This window comes from Trichomycterus rosablanca, chromosome 7, assembly GCF_030014385.1.
Source record: "Trichomycterus rosablanca isolate fTriRos1 chromosome 7, fTriRos1.hap1, whole genome shotgun sequence".
Taxonomy (NCBI): domain Eukaryota; kingdom Metazoa; phylum Chordata; class Actinopteri; order Siluriformes; family Trichomycteridae; genus Trichomycterus; species Trichomycterus rosablanca.
The window spans coordinates 30,874,106-30,894,866 of record NC_085994.1 but is presented as its reverse complement, the minus strand read 5'-3'; the positions used below and the strand labels follow the sequence as shown (position 1 = coordinate 30,894,866).

At 40.9% G+C, this 20,761-nt stretch overlaps 1 protein-coding gene across 1 annotated transcript in view; it reads right to left on the bottom strand.

The window, feature by feature from the left end:
• plxnb3 (plexin B3) overlaps positions 1 to 20,761 on the bottom strand; it is a 183,392-nt gene that overhangs the window by 10,132 nt on the left and 152,499 nt on the right. The window contains exons 19-26 of the mRNA XM_062999217.1: positions 19,767 to 19,925; positions 19,478 to 19,626; positions 18,036 to 18,136; positions 17,724 to 17,941; positions 8,890 to 9,068; positions 4,836 to 4,902; positions 2,901 to 3,047; positions 707 to 866 (exon numbers count right to left, since the gene is read on the bottom strand). Coding sequence (XP_062855287.1) covers positions 707 to 866; positions 2,901 to 3,047; positions 4,836 to 4,902; positions 8,890 to 9,068; positions 17,724 to 17,941; positions 18,036 to 18,136; positions 19,478 to 19,626; positions 19,767 to 19,925 — 1,180 coding nt within the window. The remainder of the gene's footprint in view (positions 1 to 706; positions 867 to 2,900; positions 3,048 to 4,835; positions 4,903 to 8,889; positions 9,069 to 17,723; positions 17,942 to 18,035; positions 18,137 to 19,477; positions 19,627 to 19,766; positions 19,926 to 20,761) is intronic.

Below are 20,761 nucleotides of genomic sequence, written 5' to 3'. Positions count from 1 at the left end.
ACGAGTCAATATAATATACACAAAACATATATTCGAAATGTAGCGTAGAAACAAATATGCAAGTTCAGATAAAAAACAACAACAGATTAGCAACTGTATTTTGCTGTTTTACTTTCCTAGGTACCAATTAAAAGCTTAAACTGATACATTTTGTTTTCATTGCAAAACAAAAGTGTGTGATAAATCAGGCACAGCGGCCAAAATCCAAAACACAGTAAAAAAAAAAATCCATAACCACTGCTTACCTTAACTTCTGTACTTCCAGATGTTACTAAATTTATAACTGTGTGTTGTCCCATTAGAAATATAATACGTTAATTTGTAAATGTGCATATAATTAAAACCCTCCAAACTTTTCCCGGTTGTGAAGTAAAACACGAACTCGTTAGAAAGCCAATCAAGTGTTTCATAGACAATCATCTGTTTGATGCAAACTGAATAAATGCAAATAACAGCATTTCTTACTACAAATTAAAATCAGGAGGTCTGATTGGTTCAGAAAGCGGTTCTTCCAACCATTAGCGCCAATTTTGTAGGAGAATTTCATTCACACCAGCTGTTCCAGTGAAGTGCACTACGTAGGGTATTCCACCATTTTAAGTGAGATTTCAATCCAACAACCTAATTTCAAGATAACAAACCTAATACACTGTTTACTAATATTAATTGACATTTATCATTTGATGTGTGTATGCCTGTACTGTACCAAGATCTAGTGAGTCAGCAGAGGGTCTTTGAGAAAATGGAGCTCCTTTGTAGATCTGGTCCAGGATCTTGTCTTTTACTTGAGTGATGGTGTCGATGTCCAGAACCTTAACTGGAAATGGCTGCACCTCCACCCCACTTTTAACCAGCACTGTCAAAGTCTAAACAAATGGCAGAGATCCAAACTTAGTACAACAACTGAATCTTTGATGCGTTTTAAATTGGCACAATTTCCTCTTACCCCAGGCTTTGTTTATACTGTTACTGAACCCACACAGACAATTTGTATTTTTTTACTGCTGTTATATTCACACACCTACTGAGTGTTATTGGAAAGTGGAAAGAAATAAAAACAGGTGAAAACAAGTAGAACATTCTTAATTCCTCACTGAGAGAGACTGTAGGACCCAGGACCCCAATTTTCCATTATAGTGTGTGTTCAAAAGCAATGATGACTAGCCAAAATCTCAGTTCTGCTCTTTAATCTTAGTTTTGCTCTTCAAAATGGTCCAAATTTTGCTGTGTTTGAAACAAACCCCAGCTTTGATGGCTCCCAAGTGGCACATGGAATAAAACAAAAGAAAAAATATGCAAAAAAAAAATCTGTTCTGTGATCATCATCCAATCGACTGTGCCCCAAACCTCATTCTACCACACTTAAATGCATGTAAAACCACAACCATGGAAAGAAATTGTGTTTTGAAAACCATACCATACTAAGCCTGGCATCCCAACCTCAAACAGCCCTGTCAGTCATTTGCGCCTCCATGCCGCCCCCACATTAGTGGCAGAGCAGGTAGGTATGATACTGTAATCCAAATTTTTTCAAACCGAAAAACGTAGCAGAGCAAAATAATAAATAAATAAACGTGTGGAGGCTTTGTGTTACTTCTTGTAAACCACAGTGGGAACAGATTGTACAGAGATGCATTTTTTGTGCTGCCTGAGTATAAAAAATCACCCCGCTATAATCTGTGTCCACCTGTGGCTGAGCTGTATGATATTAAATGTAGTTGAGCAAAAACATGTTTGGGGTATAGTGTTTACTTTTGCACTAGAGCTTCAAGGCTAATGGAGAGGTCACCAAAAATGTCCTTCAGAATAATTTTTATATAACTGATTTGGGAAAGATGGGATTAAAAACTAGTTCTAGCAGTAAAAACACACGCTGGAACCAGAGCTGGGATCTCGAATACATCGTATCGAATCTCAGCTCTGCTCTGCTCTGCCTACCGGCTAAGGCTGAGCGGCCACATTAACAAGGATTGGCCTGTTGTTCAGATATGGGTGGGACTAAGCCGGATGGGGTCTCTCTCTCTCTCTCCCATGACTGGTGCAATTACGACCTCTGCTGGCTGATTAATGGCGCCTGCACAGAGATAAGAAAAGAGTGCTCTCAGGGTGTGTCCTCTCTGTACACAACGCTGAGCTGCACTGCACTCGTCAAAGTGCAGGTGATAAAATGCATACGGCATGCTGTCCACGTGTCGGAGGGGGCATGGGTTAGCTTTGTTCTCCTCAATCAGAGTGGGGATCGGCATTGGTGGAGAGGAAGGATGATGCAATCGGGCAATTGGACGCGCTACAAAGGGGGAAAAAAAAGTGGAGAAAATGCATAAAGAAAAAAATGTGTGCATTTCCTAAAAACAATAGAATTACTTGCAGCACAAGTGCTGAACATTTACCATGAAATGTTAAGTTATTAATTTAAAGAGTTAAAACAAAACAGAAGCAGAAGAGAAGGAAAAACTAAGGAGAAAGTCGACTGTTCCTCAGTATCTCTACAGCCAAGATTTTTCTAAGAAGAGTGAATCTTTATGGAAACCTTAAATAGCTGTTTACAATAGGCTGTTATCTGCCTTCTTCCTGACACAACATATACTTAACATCTAGACATTGCCATTGTACCCAGTAGCCCGAGAAAATCCTGAGTTATTAACAGCACCCTGCAAGACAATTGTATCAGCAGCAGAAGCACAGAACCCGGAAATGTGCAATAACATGTTAAGACTGAGATTAAAATAAAATGGGAATGAGAGCCAGAGGAGAGATAGAAGAATCGAGCCAGAGATGCTGGCAGTCAGCTGTCACTCATGCTTCTCCTATTGTGATTTTGTGAGAGAAAGATTAAGAGCGCAAGAGAAAGAGACAGAGTGAAAGGAGAGAGGGAGACATGGGGGAGCAGAGACACTTACTACTGAGCTGTAGTCTATGTCCTCTCTGAGTAGGTGGCTGTCATTAAGGGTGCGCTTGGTTTTACCCGTCACAACATCCACTGGTCCTTTGTCCACCTGATACTTTATAGCCCTATACAGCATGTACAGAGGCTCACCTGCTACCTCCTACAATACACACAGATAAGAACGTATCAATATAGTGCCATGACAAAATACTAAACCACAAAAAATTATTTTCTTATTTCTAGGTTGCACATTTCAAACATAGTAAAGAAAGATTTGGCTTCAGCTGATCTATAAAACAGTGTTTTCATACCCCAAGTAATACTGAGACTAGTTCTAATGTGATTACAGTAAACAGTGTAAGAAATTTGTAGATCAGCTGTTTTAGTTACTTCACAAGAATGAATAACCTCATTGCACGGTCTATCAGCATAGTAGAGACTGTCCACATCAAAGAGCATTCAAAACAAGTGAGAGATCTAATCATAGAGAGGCATGGGAACAGGAGTAGAATACCAGATCATTTTAGCTTATTTTAATACATCATAAAGAAGTGCAGAAAATATATGAACTACAGACTCAATGCCCAGGTAGGCTGCCTATCTAAACCTGGTCAATAAACTAGAAGAGAACATCAACTGTCACTTTGACTGAGATGTAAAAATGAAAATAAATGAAGGTATGAATCAACTATATATAACGTTACATAAGGGCTTTTAAAATAAAAAAATAAAAGCATTTGCTAACAAAGAATTTACAAAACATAACTTGAAGGACTCCAACAAAGATGTATCCCTGACAAAGAATATACACAAATATGCACAAATGTAAATACAGTGGAACCTCGATTTAACAAACCTCCATTTAATGATTTTCTGATTTGACTAAATGGACAAAATCCGGAAACCCAAATGTACGGTCCGATTGTTTAAAATTCCAGCGAGAAGCGTACCAAGGCCAGTAGTTCGGTAATTGTCCATTAGCAGGCGACATCTCTCTGTTTACATGATAGTGATAGGCTTTATTCTGTTAGGAGGCTTGCTTTGTTCTCGCCTTTTTTCTCTCGCCGTGTTTTATGCTTAATTTTTGCAAGTTATAGTGCTTAGTTATGCACCAGCAGTGCTTCAGACTCTACATAATAGACTAATAATAGAGTTGAGTCCCCACTATATGATCACGGCAAAAAAAACACATCTCCTTCACCACACAAATAAAATTTCTCCCCAGTAGTACAGTACACCAACTGTAATATTTATTTACAGGTAGGTTTTACATTACATAGTTACATATCTATTTAAGTTGTTCATTTTAATATTGATCATATGTGCATGTTCAGCACTTTTGTGGACCTTAGTGCTGTGTTTTCGTGTAATTTCGCACCCCCCGGAAAAAAAACCTCGCTGTTTCGGACAATCGCATTTTAGGAACCAGTGCTCCCCCCTTTTAGTCTGTTAAATCGAGGTTCTACTGTACTTGCTGTTTTACGGATTCTTAATTTTTTTAATTATTATTTGTTTTACATTTTTAAATGAATGATTTCATTTTCATTTCATTTCTTTTCATTTCATAGTCCCTTACAGTTTTAACACACACTAAATACAAAACACACATTTGCTTACAAAAATCTTACATAAAACTAGAACCATCTGTTCAATATATACATGTAAAGCTATGAATGTACAGATATACAGCATTAAAGAATAATTTACTGTGAGTCCGTTAATGTGAATGTTTCAAGTATTATTACAGCATATAATGTTTAAATTTAGAATTATAATAATTTAAATTTAATTGTCCAGATGTGCAGGAATTGTACAGAATGAGTTATGTGTATCAAGTCAAGTCAAATTTATTTATGTAGTGCTTTTACCACAAACATTGTTTCAAATCATCTTTACAGAATCCAGGACCAACAGACCAAAAACCCTTATGACACATAAGGTACTTTACCTTAAGGAAAGAATAGAGACAGATCGACATCCAGTTTGTGAGCATCTTCTCCACCACAGTCTCAGTCCTGTAGAAACCCACAAGACATAATTAAGATAACTCACTATTCTGAGTGACAGAATCAAAGATTAATCCATCTAGCAAGTATTAAATACATTAATTAATCAACAGATGCATATAGATGTATAAAGTATAGTATACTTGGATTGGATCTAAACATGTGAATCCCACTTATAGACAAACCTACTGTATGTGCATAGTTGCAATATTGTGTATCATATGCATAACATTTAAGACATGTGAAAACACAAGCTAAAGGACAGAGGAAAAATAGTCACTGTATTAAAACCTTTAAATATTAAATCATGTTCTTGATATGTTTGTTTAAGAGGTCACCACAGCAGAATTCTTATAGAACAGTTTTTATGCCGGATGCCCTTCCTGATACAATAATAGAAACCCGAATCCACAAATCTCAGCAGAGGTGGGCTACAGAACACCATATTCACAGTAAAATAAAGAAATGGGAGCATCGCCACTCAGGTGGCGCAGCGGTAAAGTACGCTAGCGCACCAGAGTTGGGTTTCTAGATACATCATATCGAAACTCAGCTCTACCTTTCCAACTGGGTTGGGCGGCAGTATGAACAACGTTTGGCTGTTGTTCAGGGGCTTAGAGGTAGAGTCGGAGCATAGGTCCTCATAACTGGTACAACTGCGGCCCCTGCTGGTTGACTGACGGCGCCTGCACGGGGCTAAGGAATAACATTGAGGGGGGTGTGACCCTCCGTGCGCAGTGTCTCTCGGTGTACGAGCTCGGCTTGTGCAGGTGTAAAGTGCAGGCTGTACTGATTGCGTGCCGGAGGGGGCGCAAGTCAGTTGAGTGGCGTCCTCAGTCAGCGGCAAAGGGTCGAATCAGTATAGAGGACACAATCAGGGTAATTGGACATGACTAGAATAGGGATACAAATTGGGGGAAAAAAGTGGGAAAAAATAGATAATAAAAAAAAAAAGAAAGAAAAAAAAAAGAAATGGGAGCATCATGATATGGGGCTGCTTTTATGAAAAAAAAACTCATTCTGGGGAGAAAATGAATGATTTAACAAAACAAACCCTTCAAACATGGACACAAAATAACTTGATTGTTTTTGTACATAGACAGATATATGAGCTTGTATGGTTTACTCAATTTCCTAACATGGATTATATTAAACATATCTAGAGGAATTTCACTGTGTGTCCCTACCAACCCTGGGGAATTTCTAACTGTGAGTTCCTGCTAACCCTGGAGAATTTTAAACTGTGAGGCTGCTAACACTGGAGAATTTCAAACTGTGAGTCTCTGCTAACCCTGGAGAATTTCAAACTGTGAGTTCCTGCTAACCCTGGAGAATTTCAAACTGTGAGTCTCTGCTAACCCTGGAGAATTTCAAACTGTGAGTTCCTGCTAACCCTGGAGAATTTCAAACTGTGAGTTCCTGCTAACCCTGGAGAATTTCAAACTGTGAGTCTCTGCTAACCCTGGAGAATTTCAAACTGTGAGTTCCTGCTAACCCTGGAGAATTTCAAACTGTGAGTTCCTGCTAACCCTGGGGAATTTCAAACTGTGAGTTCCTGCTAACCCTGGAGAATTTCAAACTGTGAGTTCCTGCTAACCCTGGAGAATTTCAAACTGTGAGTTCCTGCTAACCCTGGGGAATTTCAAACTGTGAGTTCCTGCTAACCCTGGAGAATTTCAAACTGTGAGTTCCTGCTAACCCTGGAGAATTTCAAACTGTGAGTTCCTGCTAACCCTGGAGAATTTCAAACTGTGAGTCTCTGCTAACCCTGGAGAATTTCAAACTGTGAGTTCCTGCTAACCCTGGGGAATTTCAAACTGTGAGTTCCTGCTAACCCTGGGGAATTTCAAACTGAGTTCCTGCTAACCCTGGAGAATTTCAAACTGTGAGTTCCTGCTAACCCTGGAGAATTTCAAACTGTGAGTCTCTGCTAACCCTGGGGAATTTCAAACTGTGAGTCTCTGCTAACCCTGGAGAATTTCTAACTGTGAGTTCCTGCTAACCCTGGGGAATTTCAAACTGTGAGTTCCTGCTAACCCTGGAGAATTTCAAACTGTGAGTCTCTGCTAACCCTGGAGAATTTCAAACTGTGAGTTCCTGCTAACCCTGGAGAATTTCAAACTGTGAGTCTCTGCTAACCCTGGAGAATTTTAAACTGTGAGTCTCTGCTAACCCTGGAGAATTTCAAACTGTGAGTTCCTGCTAACCCTGGAGAATTTCAAACTGTGAGTCTCTGCTAACCCTGAAGAATTTTAAACTGTGAGTCTCTGCTAACCCTGGAGAATTTCAAACTGTGAGTTCCTGCTAACCCTGGAGAAGTTCAAACTGTGAGTTCCTGCTAACCCTGGAGAATTTCAAACTGTGAGTTCCTGCTAACCCTGGAGAATTTCAAACTGTGAGTTCCTGCTAACCCTGGGGAATTTCAAACTGTGAGTTCCTGCTAACCCTGGGGAATTTTAAACTGAGTTCCTGCTAACCCTGGAGAATTTCAAACTGTGAGTTCCTGCTAACCCTGGAGAATTTCAAACTGTGAGTCTCTGCTAACCCTGGGGAATTTCAAACTGTGAGTCTCTGCTAACCCTGGAGAATTTCTAACTGTGAGTTCCTGCTAACCCTGGGGAATTTCAAACTGTGAGTTCCTGCTAACCCTGGAGAATTTCAAACTGTGAGTCTCTGCTAACCCTGGAGAATTTCAAACTGTGAGTTCCTGCTAACCCTGGAGAATTTCAAACTGTGAGTCTCTGCTAACCCTGGAGAATTTTAAACTGTGAGTCTCTGCTAACCCTGGAGAATTTCAAACTGTGAGTTCCTGCTAACCCTGGAGAATTTCAAACTGTGAGTCTCTGCTAACCCTGAAGAATTTTAAACTGTGAGTCTCTGCTAACCCTGGAGAATTTCAAACTGTGAGTTCCTGCTAACCCTGGAGAAGTTCAAACTGTGAGTTCCTGCTAACCCTGGAGAATTTCAAACTGTGAGTTCCTGCTAACCCTGGAGAATTTCAAACTGTGAGTTCCTGCTAACCCTGGGGAATTTCAAACTGTGAGTTCCTGCTAACCCTGGGGAATTTTAAACTGAGTTCCTGCTAACCCTGGGGAATTTCAAACTGTGAGTTCCTGCTAACCCTGGAGAATTTCAAACTGTGAGTCTCTGCTAACCCTGGAGAATTTCAAACTGTGAGTTCCTGCTAACCCTGGAGAATTTCAAACTGTGAGTCTCTGCTAACCCTGGAGAATTTCAAACTGTGAGTCTCTGCTAACCCTGGAGAATTTCAAACTGTGAGTCTCTGCTAACCCTGGAGAATTTCAAACTGTGAGTTCCTGCTAACCCTGGAGAATTTCAAACTGTGAGTTCCTGCTAACCCTGGAGAATTTCAAACTGTGAGTCTCTGCTAACCCTGGAGAATTTCAAACTGTGAGTTCCTGCTAACCCTGGAGAATTTCAAACTGTGAGTCTCTGCTAACCCTGGAGAATTTCAAACTGTGAGTTCCTGCTAACCCTGGAGAATTTCAAACTGTGAGTTCCTGCTAACCCTGGAGAATTTCAAACTGTGAGTCTCTGCTAACCCTGGAGAATTTCAAACTGTGAGTTCCTGCTAACCCTGGAGAATTTCAAACTGTGAGTCCCTGCTAACCCTGGAACACTTTATTTTCTTTTAACCTTCATCACTTTATCTTGGTCAGGGTCGTGGTGGGTATGGTTACACCAAGAAACACTGGACACAAGGCATTACTACCCTGGACAGGTTGCCAATCCAGTGCAGGGTTTTGGCCACCCCCTTTCTCAGACATAGCCAATCATGTCTGCGTAGACCTTATCAATTCGTTTTGAGGTGGATATTTGCAATGGAAGTGTTTGAAATAACAAAAACAACAGTGGTTCAATACGTGTTCCCCTGTATACAGTGAGAGATTTGATGAGCTTGGATCCACGCTTGCAGAACGTCTAACACATGCTGAAGATTTAAATACGTTTGGTTTGACTGAGTGCATTGTGTACCTGCGCAGCATCAGCTTGGGATTTTTGGCCACGTACTGCTGTACCAGATCCCCCAGCAGAGTCTTCATGACGTCAGTAAAGTACTCAAGCTGATCATGGAGAGCCATGGTGAGAAGTGATGCAACGTAGCCACGGTCTCGCTGGGAAAAGTTCTGCTGCTCCTCCAGGGTGTGAATGAACTGAAGCAGCAACAAAAAAACAACATTTTTCTTTAAAACTAAAATGCAGTCATTTTGCATTACTGAATCCAAAGCAGTGATTCTTGGTTGGGGTCGTCTGAGACGCAGATCGAGTTTCAGGTGATTTTTTCAAACCCCTTATAGGTAGATAAATCAAACTTATTAGAGTGTTTTAAAGACTGTTTATTCAGTTTTAAAGCTTCTTTTTATTTTAATTATATAATTTTTTTTATTTCTTTTTCTCCAAATTTCCCCCCCAATTTTCTCCCCTAATCCTATTACCCTGATTGCGTTACGCTTCACCTCTACACCTCAGGCGCCACCTGAGCGCCTTAATAATATTTTTAATAATATACATTGTACTATATTAATACTAAATTAAATTCATTGTTAATATTATTGTTGGCCTGCATGTGCTATGTCAGTAATGTGATGGTCTGTGTGATGTGTGAAGAATTAAATTAATTTGTTAAATTGATCAGTTTTTAAATTTAAAATAATAAAATTATAAAGCTAACATTCAGAGAAATTTGCATTTCTTTAAGCACTGGAATAATTAACTGAGGAGGTGAAAGAGAGGTGATGGGGTGTGAAAATTTTAGATGTATATGTTAATGTTAGAATTGGGTATGCCGCTCAGGTGGCGCAGCGGTAAAATATGCCAGCGCACCAGAGTTGGGGTTTCGAATACATCGTATTGGCAGCATGAATACGAGCATGAACAACGATTGGCTGTTGTTCAGAGTTAAAGTGTAAAAAAGTCGGATCATAGGTCCTCATAACTGGTGCAACTGCGGCCCCTGCTGGCTGACTGATGGCACCTGCACCGGGCTGAGGAATAATGCTGATGGGGGTGTGGCCCTCCATACACAGTGCCCGTCAGTGTATGAACTCGACTCATGCAGGCATATACAGTGTATCACAAAAGTGAGTACACCCCTCACATTTCTGCAAATATTTCATTATATCTTTTCATGGGACAACACTATAGAAATAAAACTTGGATATAACTTAGAGTAGTCAGTGTACAGCTTGTATAGCAGTGTAGATTTACTGTCTTCTGAAAATAACTCAACACACAGCCATTAATGTCTAAATAGCTGGCAACATAAGTGAGTACACCCCACAGTGAACATGTCCAAATTGTGCCCAAATGTGTCGTTGTCCCTCCCTGGTGTCATGTGTCAAGGTCCCAGGTGTAAATGGGGAGCAGGGCTGTTAAATTTGGTGTTTTGGGTACAATTCTCTCATACTGGCCACTGGATATTCAACATGGCACCTCATGGCAAAGAACTCTCTGAGGATGTTAGAAATAGAATTGTTGCTCTCCACAAAGATGGCCTGGGCTATAAGAAGATTGCTAACACCCTGAAACTGAGCTACAGCATGGTGGCCAAGGTCATACAGCGGTTTTCCAGGACAGGTTCCACTCGGAACAGGCTTCGCCAGGGTCGACCAAAGAAGTTGAGTCCACGTGTTCGGCGTCATATCCAGAGGTTGGCTTTAAAAAATAGACACATGAGTGCTGCCAGCATTGCTGCAGAGGTTGAAGACGTGGGAGGTCAGCCTGTCAGTGCTCAGACCATACGCCGCATACTGCATCAACTCGGTCTGCATGGCCGTCATCCCAGAAGGAAGCTGACGCACAAGAAAGCCCGCAAACAGTTTGCTGAAGACAAGCAGTCCAAGAACATGGATTACTGGAATGCCCTGTGGTCTGACAAGACCAAGATAAACTTGTTTGGCTCAGATGGTGTCCAGCATGTGTGGCGGCGCCCTGGTGAGAAGTACCAAGACAACTGTATCTTGCCTACAGTCAAGCATGGTGGTGGTAGCATCATGGTCTTGGGCTGCATGAGTGTTGCTGGCATTGGGGAGCTGCAGTTCATTGAGGGAAACATGAATTCCAACATGTACTGTGACATTCTGAAACAGAGCATGATCCCCTCCCTTCGAAAACCCTTCGAAAACCTCCAAGATGACAACTGCCTTGCTGAGGAAGCTGAAGGTAAAGGTGATGGACTAAACCCAATTGAGCACCTGTGGCACATCCTCAAGTGGAAGGTGGAGGAGTTCAAGGTGTCTAACATCCACCAGCTCCGTGATGTCATCATGGAGGAGTGGAAGAGGATTCCAGTAGCAACCTGTGCAGCTCTGGTGAATTCCATGCCCAGGAGGGTTAAGGCAGTGCTGGATAATAATGGTGGTCACACAAAATATTGACACTTTGGGCACAATTTGGACATGTTCACTGTGGGGTGTACTCACTTATGTTGCCAGCCATTTAGACATTAATGGCTGTGTGTTGAGTTATTTTCAGAAGACAGTAAATCTACACTGCTATACAAGTTGTACACTGACTACTCTAAGTTATATCCAAGTTTTATTTCTATAGTGTTGTCCCATGAAAAGATATAATAAAATATTTGCAGAAATGTGAGGGGTGTACTCACTTTTGTGATACACTGTATATGCATATACAGTGTATCACAAAAGTGAGTACACCCCTCACATTTCTGCAGATATTTAAGTATATCTTTTCTTGGGACAACACTGACAAAATGACACTTTGACACAATGAAAAGTAGTCTGTGTGCAGCTTATATAACAGTGTAAATTTATTCTTCCCTCAAAATAACTCAATATACAGCCATTAATGTCTAAACCACTGGCAACAAAAGTGAGTACACCCCTTAGTGAAAGTTCCTGAAGTGTCAATATTTTGTGTGGCCACCATTATTTCCCAGAACTGCCTTAACTCTCCTGGGCATGGAGTTTACCAGAGCTTCACAGGTTGCCACTGGAATGCTTTTCCACTCCTCCATGACGACATCACGGAGCTGGCGGATATTCGAGACTTTGCGCTCCTCCACCTTCCGCTTGAGGATGCCCCAAAGATGTTCTATTGGGTTTAGGTCTGGAGACATGCTTGGCCAGTCCATCACCTTTACCCTCAGCCTCTTCAATAAAGCAGTGGTCGTCTTAGAGGTGTGTTTGGGGTCATTATCATGCTGGAACACTGCCCTGCGACCCAGTTTCCGGAGGGAGGGGATCATGCTCTGCTTCAGTATTTCACAGTACATATTGGAGTTCATGTGTCCCTCAATGAAATGTAACTCCCCAACACCTGCTGCACTCATGCAGCCCCAGACCATGGCATTCCCACCACCATGCTTGACTGTAGGCATGACACACTTATCTTTGTACTCCTCACCTGATTGCTGCCACACATGCTTGAGACCATCTGAACCAAACAAATTAATCTTGGTCTCATCAGACCATAGGACATGGTTCCAGTAATCCATGTCCTTTGTTGACATGTCTTCAGCAAACTGTTTGCGGGCTTTCTTGTGTAGAGACTTCAGAAGAGGCTTCCTTCTGGGGTGACAGCCATGCAGACCAATTTGATGTAGTGTGCGGCGTATGGTCTGAGCACTGACAGGCTGACCCCCCACCTTTTCAATCTCTGCAGCAATGCTGACAGCACTCCTGCGCCTATCTTTCAAAGACAGCAGTTGGATGTGACGCTGAGCATGTGCACTCAGCTTCTTTGGACAACCAACGCGAGGTCTGTTCTGAGTGGATCCTGCTCTTTTAAAACGCTGGATGATCTTGGCCACTGTGCTGCAGCTCAGTTTCAGGGTGTTGGCAATCTTCTTGTAGCCTTGGCCATCTTCATGTAGCGCAACAATTCGTCTTTTAAGATCCTCAGAGAGTTATTTGCAATGAGGTGCCATGTTGGAACTTTCAGTGACCAGTATGAGAGAGTGTGAGAGCTGTACTACTAAATTGAACACACCTGCTCCCTATGCACACCTGAGACCTAGTAACACTAACAAATCACATGACATTTTGGAGGGAAAATGACAAGCAGTGCTCAATTTGGACATTTAGGGGTGTAGTCTCTTAGGGGTGTACTCACTTTTGTTGCCGGTGGTTTAGACATTAATGGCTGTATATTGAGTAATTTTGAGGGAAGAATAAATTTACACTGTTATATAAGCTGCACACAGACTACTTTTCATTGTGTCAAAGTGTCATTTTGTCAGTGTTGTCCCATGAAAAGATATACTTAAATATCTGCAGAAATGTGAGGGGTGTACTCACTTTTGTGATACACTGTATATAAAATGTTAGAATTGGGTCACTGACCCTAGTTTTTATATTCACTATTTTTTTGTTTGCATCATTAGGGGATGTATCTTAAACAACAAAGCTATGTTCTTTCTGTACCAAAAACATTCATTTGCCAGTTTTAATAGTGGAATAATCTAGTGGTCAAAACTAAGCAACATACTGTAATACTGGACCTAATACATGGACAACAAAACATTTCAGTGATGTTTACTGTAAACCTTATTTTTAAAATCAGATCATTGTAGCACAACACAACACAGAGTAAAACACTGCATAGTCCTGTACTCCTTAATAATCAGTTTCTATAAACACTGTAATTGAGTGCAGAAATGCACAGAGAAAATGTTTGCATGGACGCTAAACCGAGTGTAATTAAAAACGAGTGTAATTTTACCACCTAGTTAAAGACTATAAATGAACAGACCCTGGCTGTTTGTTATTCCAATAGCTTGAATAATTAATTAAACTTTTCTATTAAAATCTATTAATTTAGTAATGATATGCATTTTACGATACTGATTGTATTGTGTAAATAAAAAAATGGAATTTGATTCCTGAAACACACTCAAAAAAGTAAGCACAGGGGAAAAAAAAGAATAAAAAGCTTATAGAACATTCAAGTTACACTTTTTTTTTAAAAACATTTACTGTAAGGTAAGAGGGGTTCATGATGGGTATAAAAGGAGGATCCACCAAAGGATCAGAGGTGGGTTGTAGCTCACCACTTTGTGCTAACTTTATTTTCTTCCTTTTTCTCTCGATTTTAGCGCGTCCAATTTTTACCCAATTGCATCATGCTTCCTCTCCACTGGAGCCGAACCCCGCCTCGATTGAGGAGAGCGAGACTGTCACACACACCCTCCGACACGTGCGCAGTCGACTGCATCTTTTCACCTGCAAGAGGCGAGTTCATATGCCGATCAGCTTTGTGCACGGAGAGCCACAACCTGATCAGCATTATTCCTCGAGGTCGTAATTCACTCAGCTATGAGGTCCCTATCTGGTTCATCCTACCCTGTGAACAACAGTCAATCGTTGTTCATGCAGCCGCCCAGCCCGATGGCAGAGCTGACATTCGATACGATGTATTTGAAATCCCAGTTCTGGGGTGCTAGCGTGTTTTACCGCTGCGCCACCTGAGCAGCTAGAGCATTGGTAATCAGTTCAAAAAGAACATTTCTCAGTAGGGATGTAATGATACACTCAACCCACGACGCGATACGATTCACGATACTGGGTTCACGATACGATTTTTTTCCGATTTTTTAGACAAAATGAAATTGAAGACAAATTATGACAAAGTTTCCTTTTATTACTTCTACTTAAAATAAAATACTGTATTTGTGCTTATATTTAATTTATCTAAATAATGAATGCCCTTCTATTTCTGAGATAGGTGCAAACTATGCAAAAAAGGATGCACATTTCCCGTATTGTGTAAAAAAAATATATATTGCCAGTGCCCTCTGCTGTTTAAAGTGAATATCAATTCATCTTAAATGATTAACCAATTCAAATCGTGGCATAAGCACACAGATTTTTAACTGTTTTCCGGTGCATCGTTATATCCCTATTTCTTAGTGCAAGATTGCGAATAATTGCCATTTACAAAATGTCCCAACTTTTCTAAAAATGTGGTTTGTCTGATGACAGATGTGTATAATAACGATGTATAATGCTTTTACTGGACCCATGTTTTTACTAAACCCATTTTCCTGTCCTTATTTGTTCGTACATTTAACTAAAGAGTTTATCTACAAATCAGAGATAAAAAAAAACATTTTCATACTAAAGTGTGTCTGACCATGTCAAGACATTTTGGGACATGTGAGATAAGCCTTTATTTTCCTCTTTCGTTAGCAGTGTTTTTTCCCACTAACGCCAGTTTTCCCAGCTTTTTCTAAACAGTAGGATCATAAAAGCTGACCATTTTTAGGCAACACAATTCTGCAGCTGCTTTGATTGTTGTCTAGTAGATTATTTAATGACTTCCTGTATAAGTAAACAAAGCACTCATAAAGAAATTTAGGTAGGCTGGCAACTTCTGGTAAGATTTAATTTTGTTACAAGTCAATTCGGAGACAGCAGCTCCGAGCTGTTAAGGTAAGCTGGAGTCCCAGAGCCTTAAAATGACTTTAAAAAACTCATTCCAACATTCTTTTTAATCTCTTCCTTCAGATTGATTCCACATTGAACTGTTTTAAAACCTGTAACAGCATACGACCTCTGCTGGCTGATTGATGGTGTCTGCACAGAGTAGAGGAATAATGCGATCCGTACACAAGGCTGATTCGCATATGAACTCGCCCCATGCAGGTGAAAAGATGCAGTTGGCTACTGCTCACATGTCGGAGGGTGCGTGTGTCTCCACAATCGGGAGGAAGCATAATGCAATTGGGTAAAAATTGGATGAGCTAAAAAAATCAGGAGAAAAAGGGAGAATATTCATAAAAAAGGGAAGTAGAACTGCATAACCTCTAGCAGCAAGCCTCTATCATTTCTGTATTTTTCCCCTTCATCTTACAATCTAGTAATTTCTAAACCCAGTTGTTAATCCACTGCCACTTCCACGACCACTGATCTGATCAAGAGGAGCCAGATCACCACCCCCTGACATGTGTCCAATCTGCGCAGTTGCTTCATATCACCTGCCAGTGTTGGATTCACACAGCGACGTATAACGTATGGCGGGCCATGCTACGCTCCATGTGACCCATGTGACCCACCACACACACTCACACAGGCACCTGGACCACACCAGAGTTTGCATGTCACAGTGGCGGTGGAAGGAGACCCAGTCCGACCTTTTGTCCCTGAAACATAGCCAATTGTGTTTGTGTGGGCGCTCGGCCAGGTTGGTGGCTCTGCTAAAATACACCGCAGAATTATGAGGATGTTAGAACGATGTGCCACCTGAGCGGTACAAACTAAATAAGCAGCATTTTGGTATATCGATTGCTCTATATACAGACAACTCCTCCCCAATGGTCTGGAATTTTTGTTCTCTAAAGAGGACCGTATGTTAGCTGTTTTTATTAAGTGTGTACACAGTATAACATTACTATCAAGTTTATGTTAAATAAGTAGCATTAAGTCAAATCATAAATCAATAAAAATGTTAAGGCGTATTGAAAACTGCTGAAAACATAACTGAAAAAAGCTGCTGTCACTGATAATCTTACTACAAGTAAATTGATGCTGAAAGAAATGCTATCAGACTATCATATAGACTACATAAATCATCCGATCTGTCTAGGCATTATTAATGCTTACAGTGTGAACTACATCAGATTGCATTTTTCCTTTACAGCCACCATATCTTCAGATACCAGCTGTGTAACAAAAGAGTTTGTGCAACCGGCCATGTACCTGCACTGTTTTCTTCAAATATTTTTACCTAAATTGTAATAATCAATAATAAGCAAATCAATATAAATCAGTGCACATTGATTATTAAATTAATTATATGAGATAGATAAATACTTAATTGATCCCGAAGGAAATAAAGCCCCAGTAGCATTATACAGCAATGAATATATACATTAAAACCCCTTGGTTGTTTCTACACTCACTGTCCATTTTATCAGCTCCACCTACCATATAGAAGCACTTTGTAGTTCTACAATTACTGACTGTAGTCCATCTGTTTCTCTGCATGCTTTGTTAGCCCCCTTTCACCCTGTTCTTCAATGATCAGGACTCTTCCAGGACCCCCCAGAGCAGGTATTATTTGGGTGGTGGATCATTCTCAGCACTGCAGTGACACTGACATGGTGGTGGTGTGTTAGTGTGTGTTGTGCTGGTAAGAGTGAATCAGACACAGCAGCACTGATGGAGTTTTTAAACACCTCACTGTCACTGCTGGACTGAGGATAGTCCACCAGCAGCATCATATGACCACTGATGAAGGTCTAGAAGATGACCAACTCAAACAGCAGCAATAGATGAGCGATCGTCTCTGACTTTACATCTACAAGGTGAACCAACTAGGTAGGAGTGTCTAATAGAGTAGACAGTGAGTGGACACCGTATTTAAAAACTCCATCAGCGCTGCTGTGTCTGATCCACTCATACCAGCACAACACACACTAACACACCACCACCATGTCAGTGTCACTGCAGTGCTGAGAATGATCCACCACCTAAATAATACCTGCTCTGTAGTGGTCCTGTGGGGGTCCTGGCCATTGAAGAACAGGGTGAAAGGAGGCTAAAATAGGTATGTAGAGAAATAGATGGACACCAGTCAGTAATTGTAATTGTAGAACTACAAAGTGTTCCTATATGGTAAGTAACAACAAGGTGGTTTTAATGTTATTGCTGATCGGTGTGTGTATATATACATATCTGACCATTTAATTTTTGACATTTTAGGGAGCTTCCCTTGCAGTCTTAGAGAAATCGCCACTGATATATATATATATACATACATATTAGTAGATTTTAATATCTATTTATTATATAAAATCGAATCAGCTTTAAAGGCTTGGTAGTATCGAGAGTGTGTGTTGGACTCACCCTTGTAAGGAAGAGTCTGTTGTTAAGTAGGTTGTTAAGCTGCCTCAGGCCCTGCTCCACAGTCTGTCTGCGAGATTCAGGCAGGTCCAAGTTCTGACTCAGTGGTGCCCCTCTCTGGCCGGGGAAGAAAATGCGCTCGGCATACGTTCGGTAGTCTAGGAACGGTATACCCGGACCCCCAACGTCACTGCTCAAGTCCATCATCTCGGTCATTAGGTCTGAGATAACAGATAAACACAAAGGAGTCTTTAAGGAGTTCATTTTAATAAAAATATTCAGAATAAAGTGTGTAAACAATTTAAAGGTGCATACCTGTAAACTCCTTCCTGCACTGGTCTCCAACATTGATCTCCAGAGTTTCCAGTTGAACCAAAACCTTTTTATAGTCTCTCATTGCTTGTTTGCTTTTCCTCCTACACACAATATTCATCATCATCATCACCAGCATTTTAGTATCAGATAAATCAGCTAACTATTCAAGTTGCCTTGAATAGAGAACATACTAAATAATACAGTTCGGGCAGGGTTTTGCCTTTTTAGTATATGGCTGTAAGAAGGAAATCCAGGACTGGGTACAAGAGCCTGCAATAAGAGTTATATCAAATTCTCACTCACTCTCTTTCTTAACCGCTTATCTAATCAGGGTCGGGGCAGGGGGGCTGCTGGAGCCTATCCCAGCTTTTCAATGGGCACAGGGCACACAGTAACACCCTGGACAGGGCACCAGTCCATCGCAGGGCAGACACATAAACACACATAAACACACCCATTTACCTATAGGGCAATTCAGTGTCTCCAATTAATCTGACTGCATGTTTTTGGACTGTGGGAGGAAACCAGAGCACCCGGAAGAAACCCACGCAGACACAGGGAGAACATGCATACTCCACACAGAAAGGACCCGGACCACCCCGCCTGGGCATCCAACCCAGGACCTTTTTGCTGTGAGGCAACAGTGCCACCCACCGAGCCACCGTGCCGCCCTATCAAATTCTTATCTTTTTTCAATAAATATGCAAAAATGAAATCTTTAAAAATACTCTTTTTGCATTTCATTTCTATGTTTTACCACTGCTTTATCCTGGTCAGGGCTGCAGTGGGTCAGTTTTTCCTGGAACCACTGGGCACAATGCAGTAACACACACTGGATATGACACCGATCCATAGCAAGGCCTCGGCCACCACTACTTTCAGTCATGTAGACACCTGAGCATCCAATAGCACTGCTGGGGATTTGAACTCTGGATCCAAGCGATAGTGCGCTAGCATAATCTACAGCTGTTCCACCCGAATGTCCAATATTTACCCTATTAAACATCTGTGGTGGGAGCTTAAAATTGCTGTACACCACTCCTGACAGAACTTTGAAAAAAAAAGACAATAATATATGCAAAAGTGGTTCTTTATACTGGTTAGGGTCGCATCTTGTTTTAGTCTTTATTACTGAATGAATGACTAAATGGCTTTATTTGTCATATAAACATATACACATGTTCACTTCCAGGAAAGCTGGGGTCAGAGAGCAGAAGCAGCAGTTATATGGCACCCCTAGAGCTAATGGGGTTAAGGGCCTTGCTTAAGCACCCAAAAGTAGTTCCATGGCAGAGCCAGAATTCAAACCCAAGCTCCACCCACTAGGCTACCCATGTCCATACACATAAATAAGAATATGAATAGTTTTTTACTGCCACAACCCAATAAATTAATATGTAAATATACAAATGTCTAATTGTGCACAGGTCTGAGAGGTGTACCTGTACATGAGGATGATGATGAGGACGATGAGTACAACCACGGCTGCTCCTGCAGCCAGTCCAACCTGTGCCTCCAAAGGTACAGGTGAGTGAGTACCGCTGTCATACTCCACTGTGCCCAAATTAAACTCCAGCTGGCCCATCATCACCTTACAGTGAGACATGTGCATTAGTACATAAGCATAAATATACACACAAGTTTAAATCCATCAGCAAACCTACTGTTCTCAGTATTTTAAATGATGAACATCATGCATAACAGAAGAAAACAAGTGTGGAAAGCACTTACCCTCAGGCTGGGCAGTTCTTCATGGTCCACACTGAGTGGCTGCTCCTCTGGTGGTTCACAGTACAGATGAGTATCATCCAGAGTTTTCACATCACACACTTTATCGCCAAGCCAAGCTGCCACCTCATCCTTACTCATAGCCAGAGTCAGACCCTTCCCCTGCAGGGAGAATTTAACACTGAGTACACAAGTTTGCCATGTTACATGCACAACAACAAACACAAATATGCATAAGACTGTTAAATAAAAAAGAAAAATGGTTTGCATTATTTTAAAATGCTAACATCTTTAAATGTATACTTGTAAGACTGTAAGATTTTTCTCCATATGCAGATTAAAATCATAACCTTTAATATATTGTAAACACAGAGTATGCCATTCACTCTACTCATTAACCTTTCTTTAAATAAAAACGATTCTAGAGCTCCTGAGTACTCCACCTGAAAGAAGTTCAGCCCATCATCAAGAGATTGTGAGTTTAAACCCTGACAATGTCATAACCAGTTCAAGAAAGCATACTTTATTTTATGTCTGAAATGGAAAAATGGAATTTTTCTTCCACCCACTGATCAAAAGTGATAACTGTAATTTTCAGATATCTGTGAAAGGAGCCTTTATCTGCTTCTTCTAAGGCGTTTGTTTTTAAAGTGGTGCTTTCAGGTGTCTCAGAACAAACAGGAGTTATTGCTCACACTCCCAGATGACAACAAACCAATTATAAAAAATTCAATAATGCGTTTGGGGGGAAAAAAATGACACCTTACAATAAGCTTTGTATTTACACTGTATAAACAGGAGTAGTGTGTAGCCGTCTGAGTGGTGTGACAGTAAAACACGCTACCCCACTACTGCTGAAATCTAGTGATTGAATCTCAGCAGTGCTATTGGAATCAAGTGGTGTGGGTGCTGCTTTAATTTCTGACTAAGCTAAGTATTGTAATTAGCAAAGGGCATTATGAGGGCGGCATGGTGGCTTGCTGGGTAGCACAGAGCCT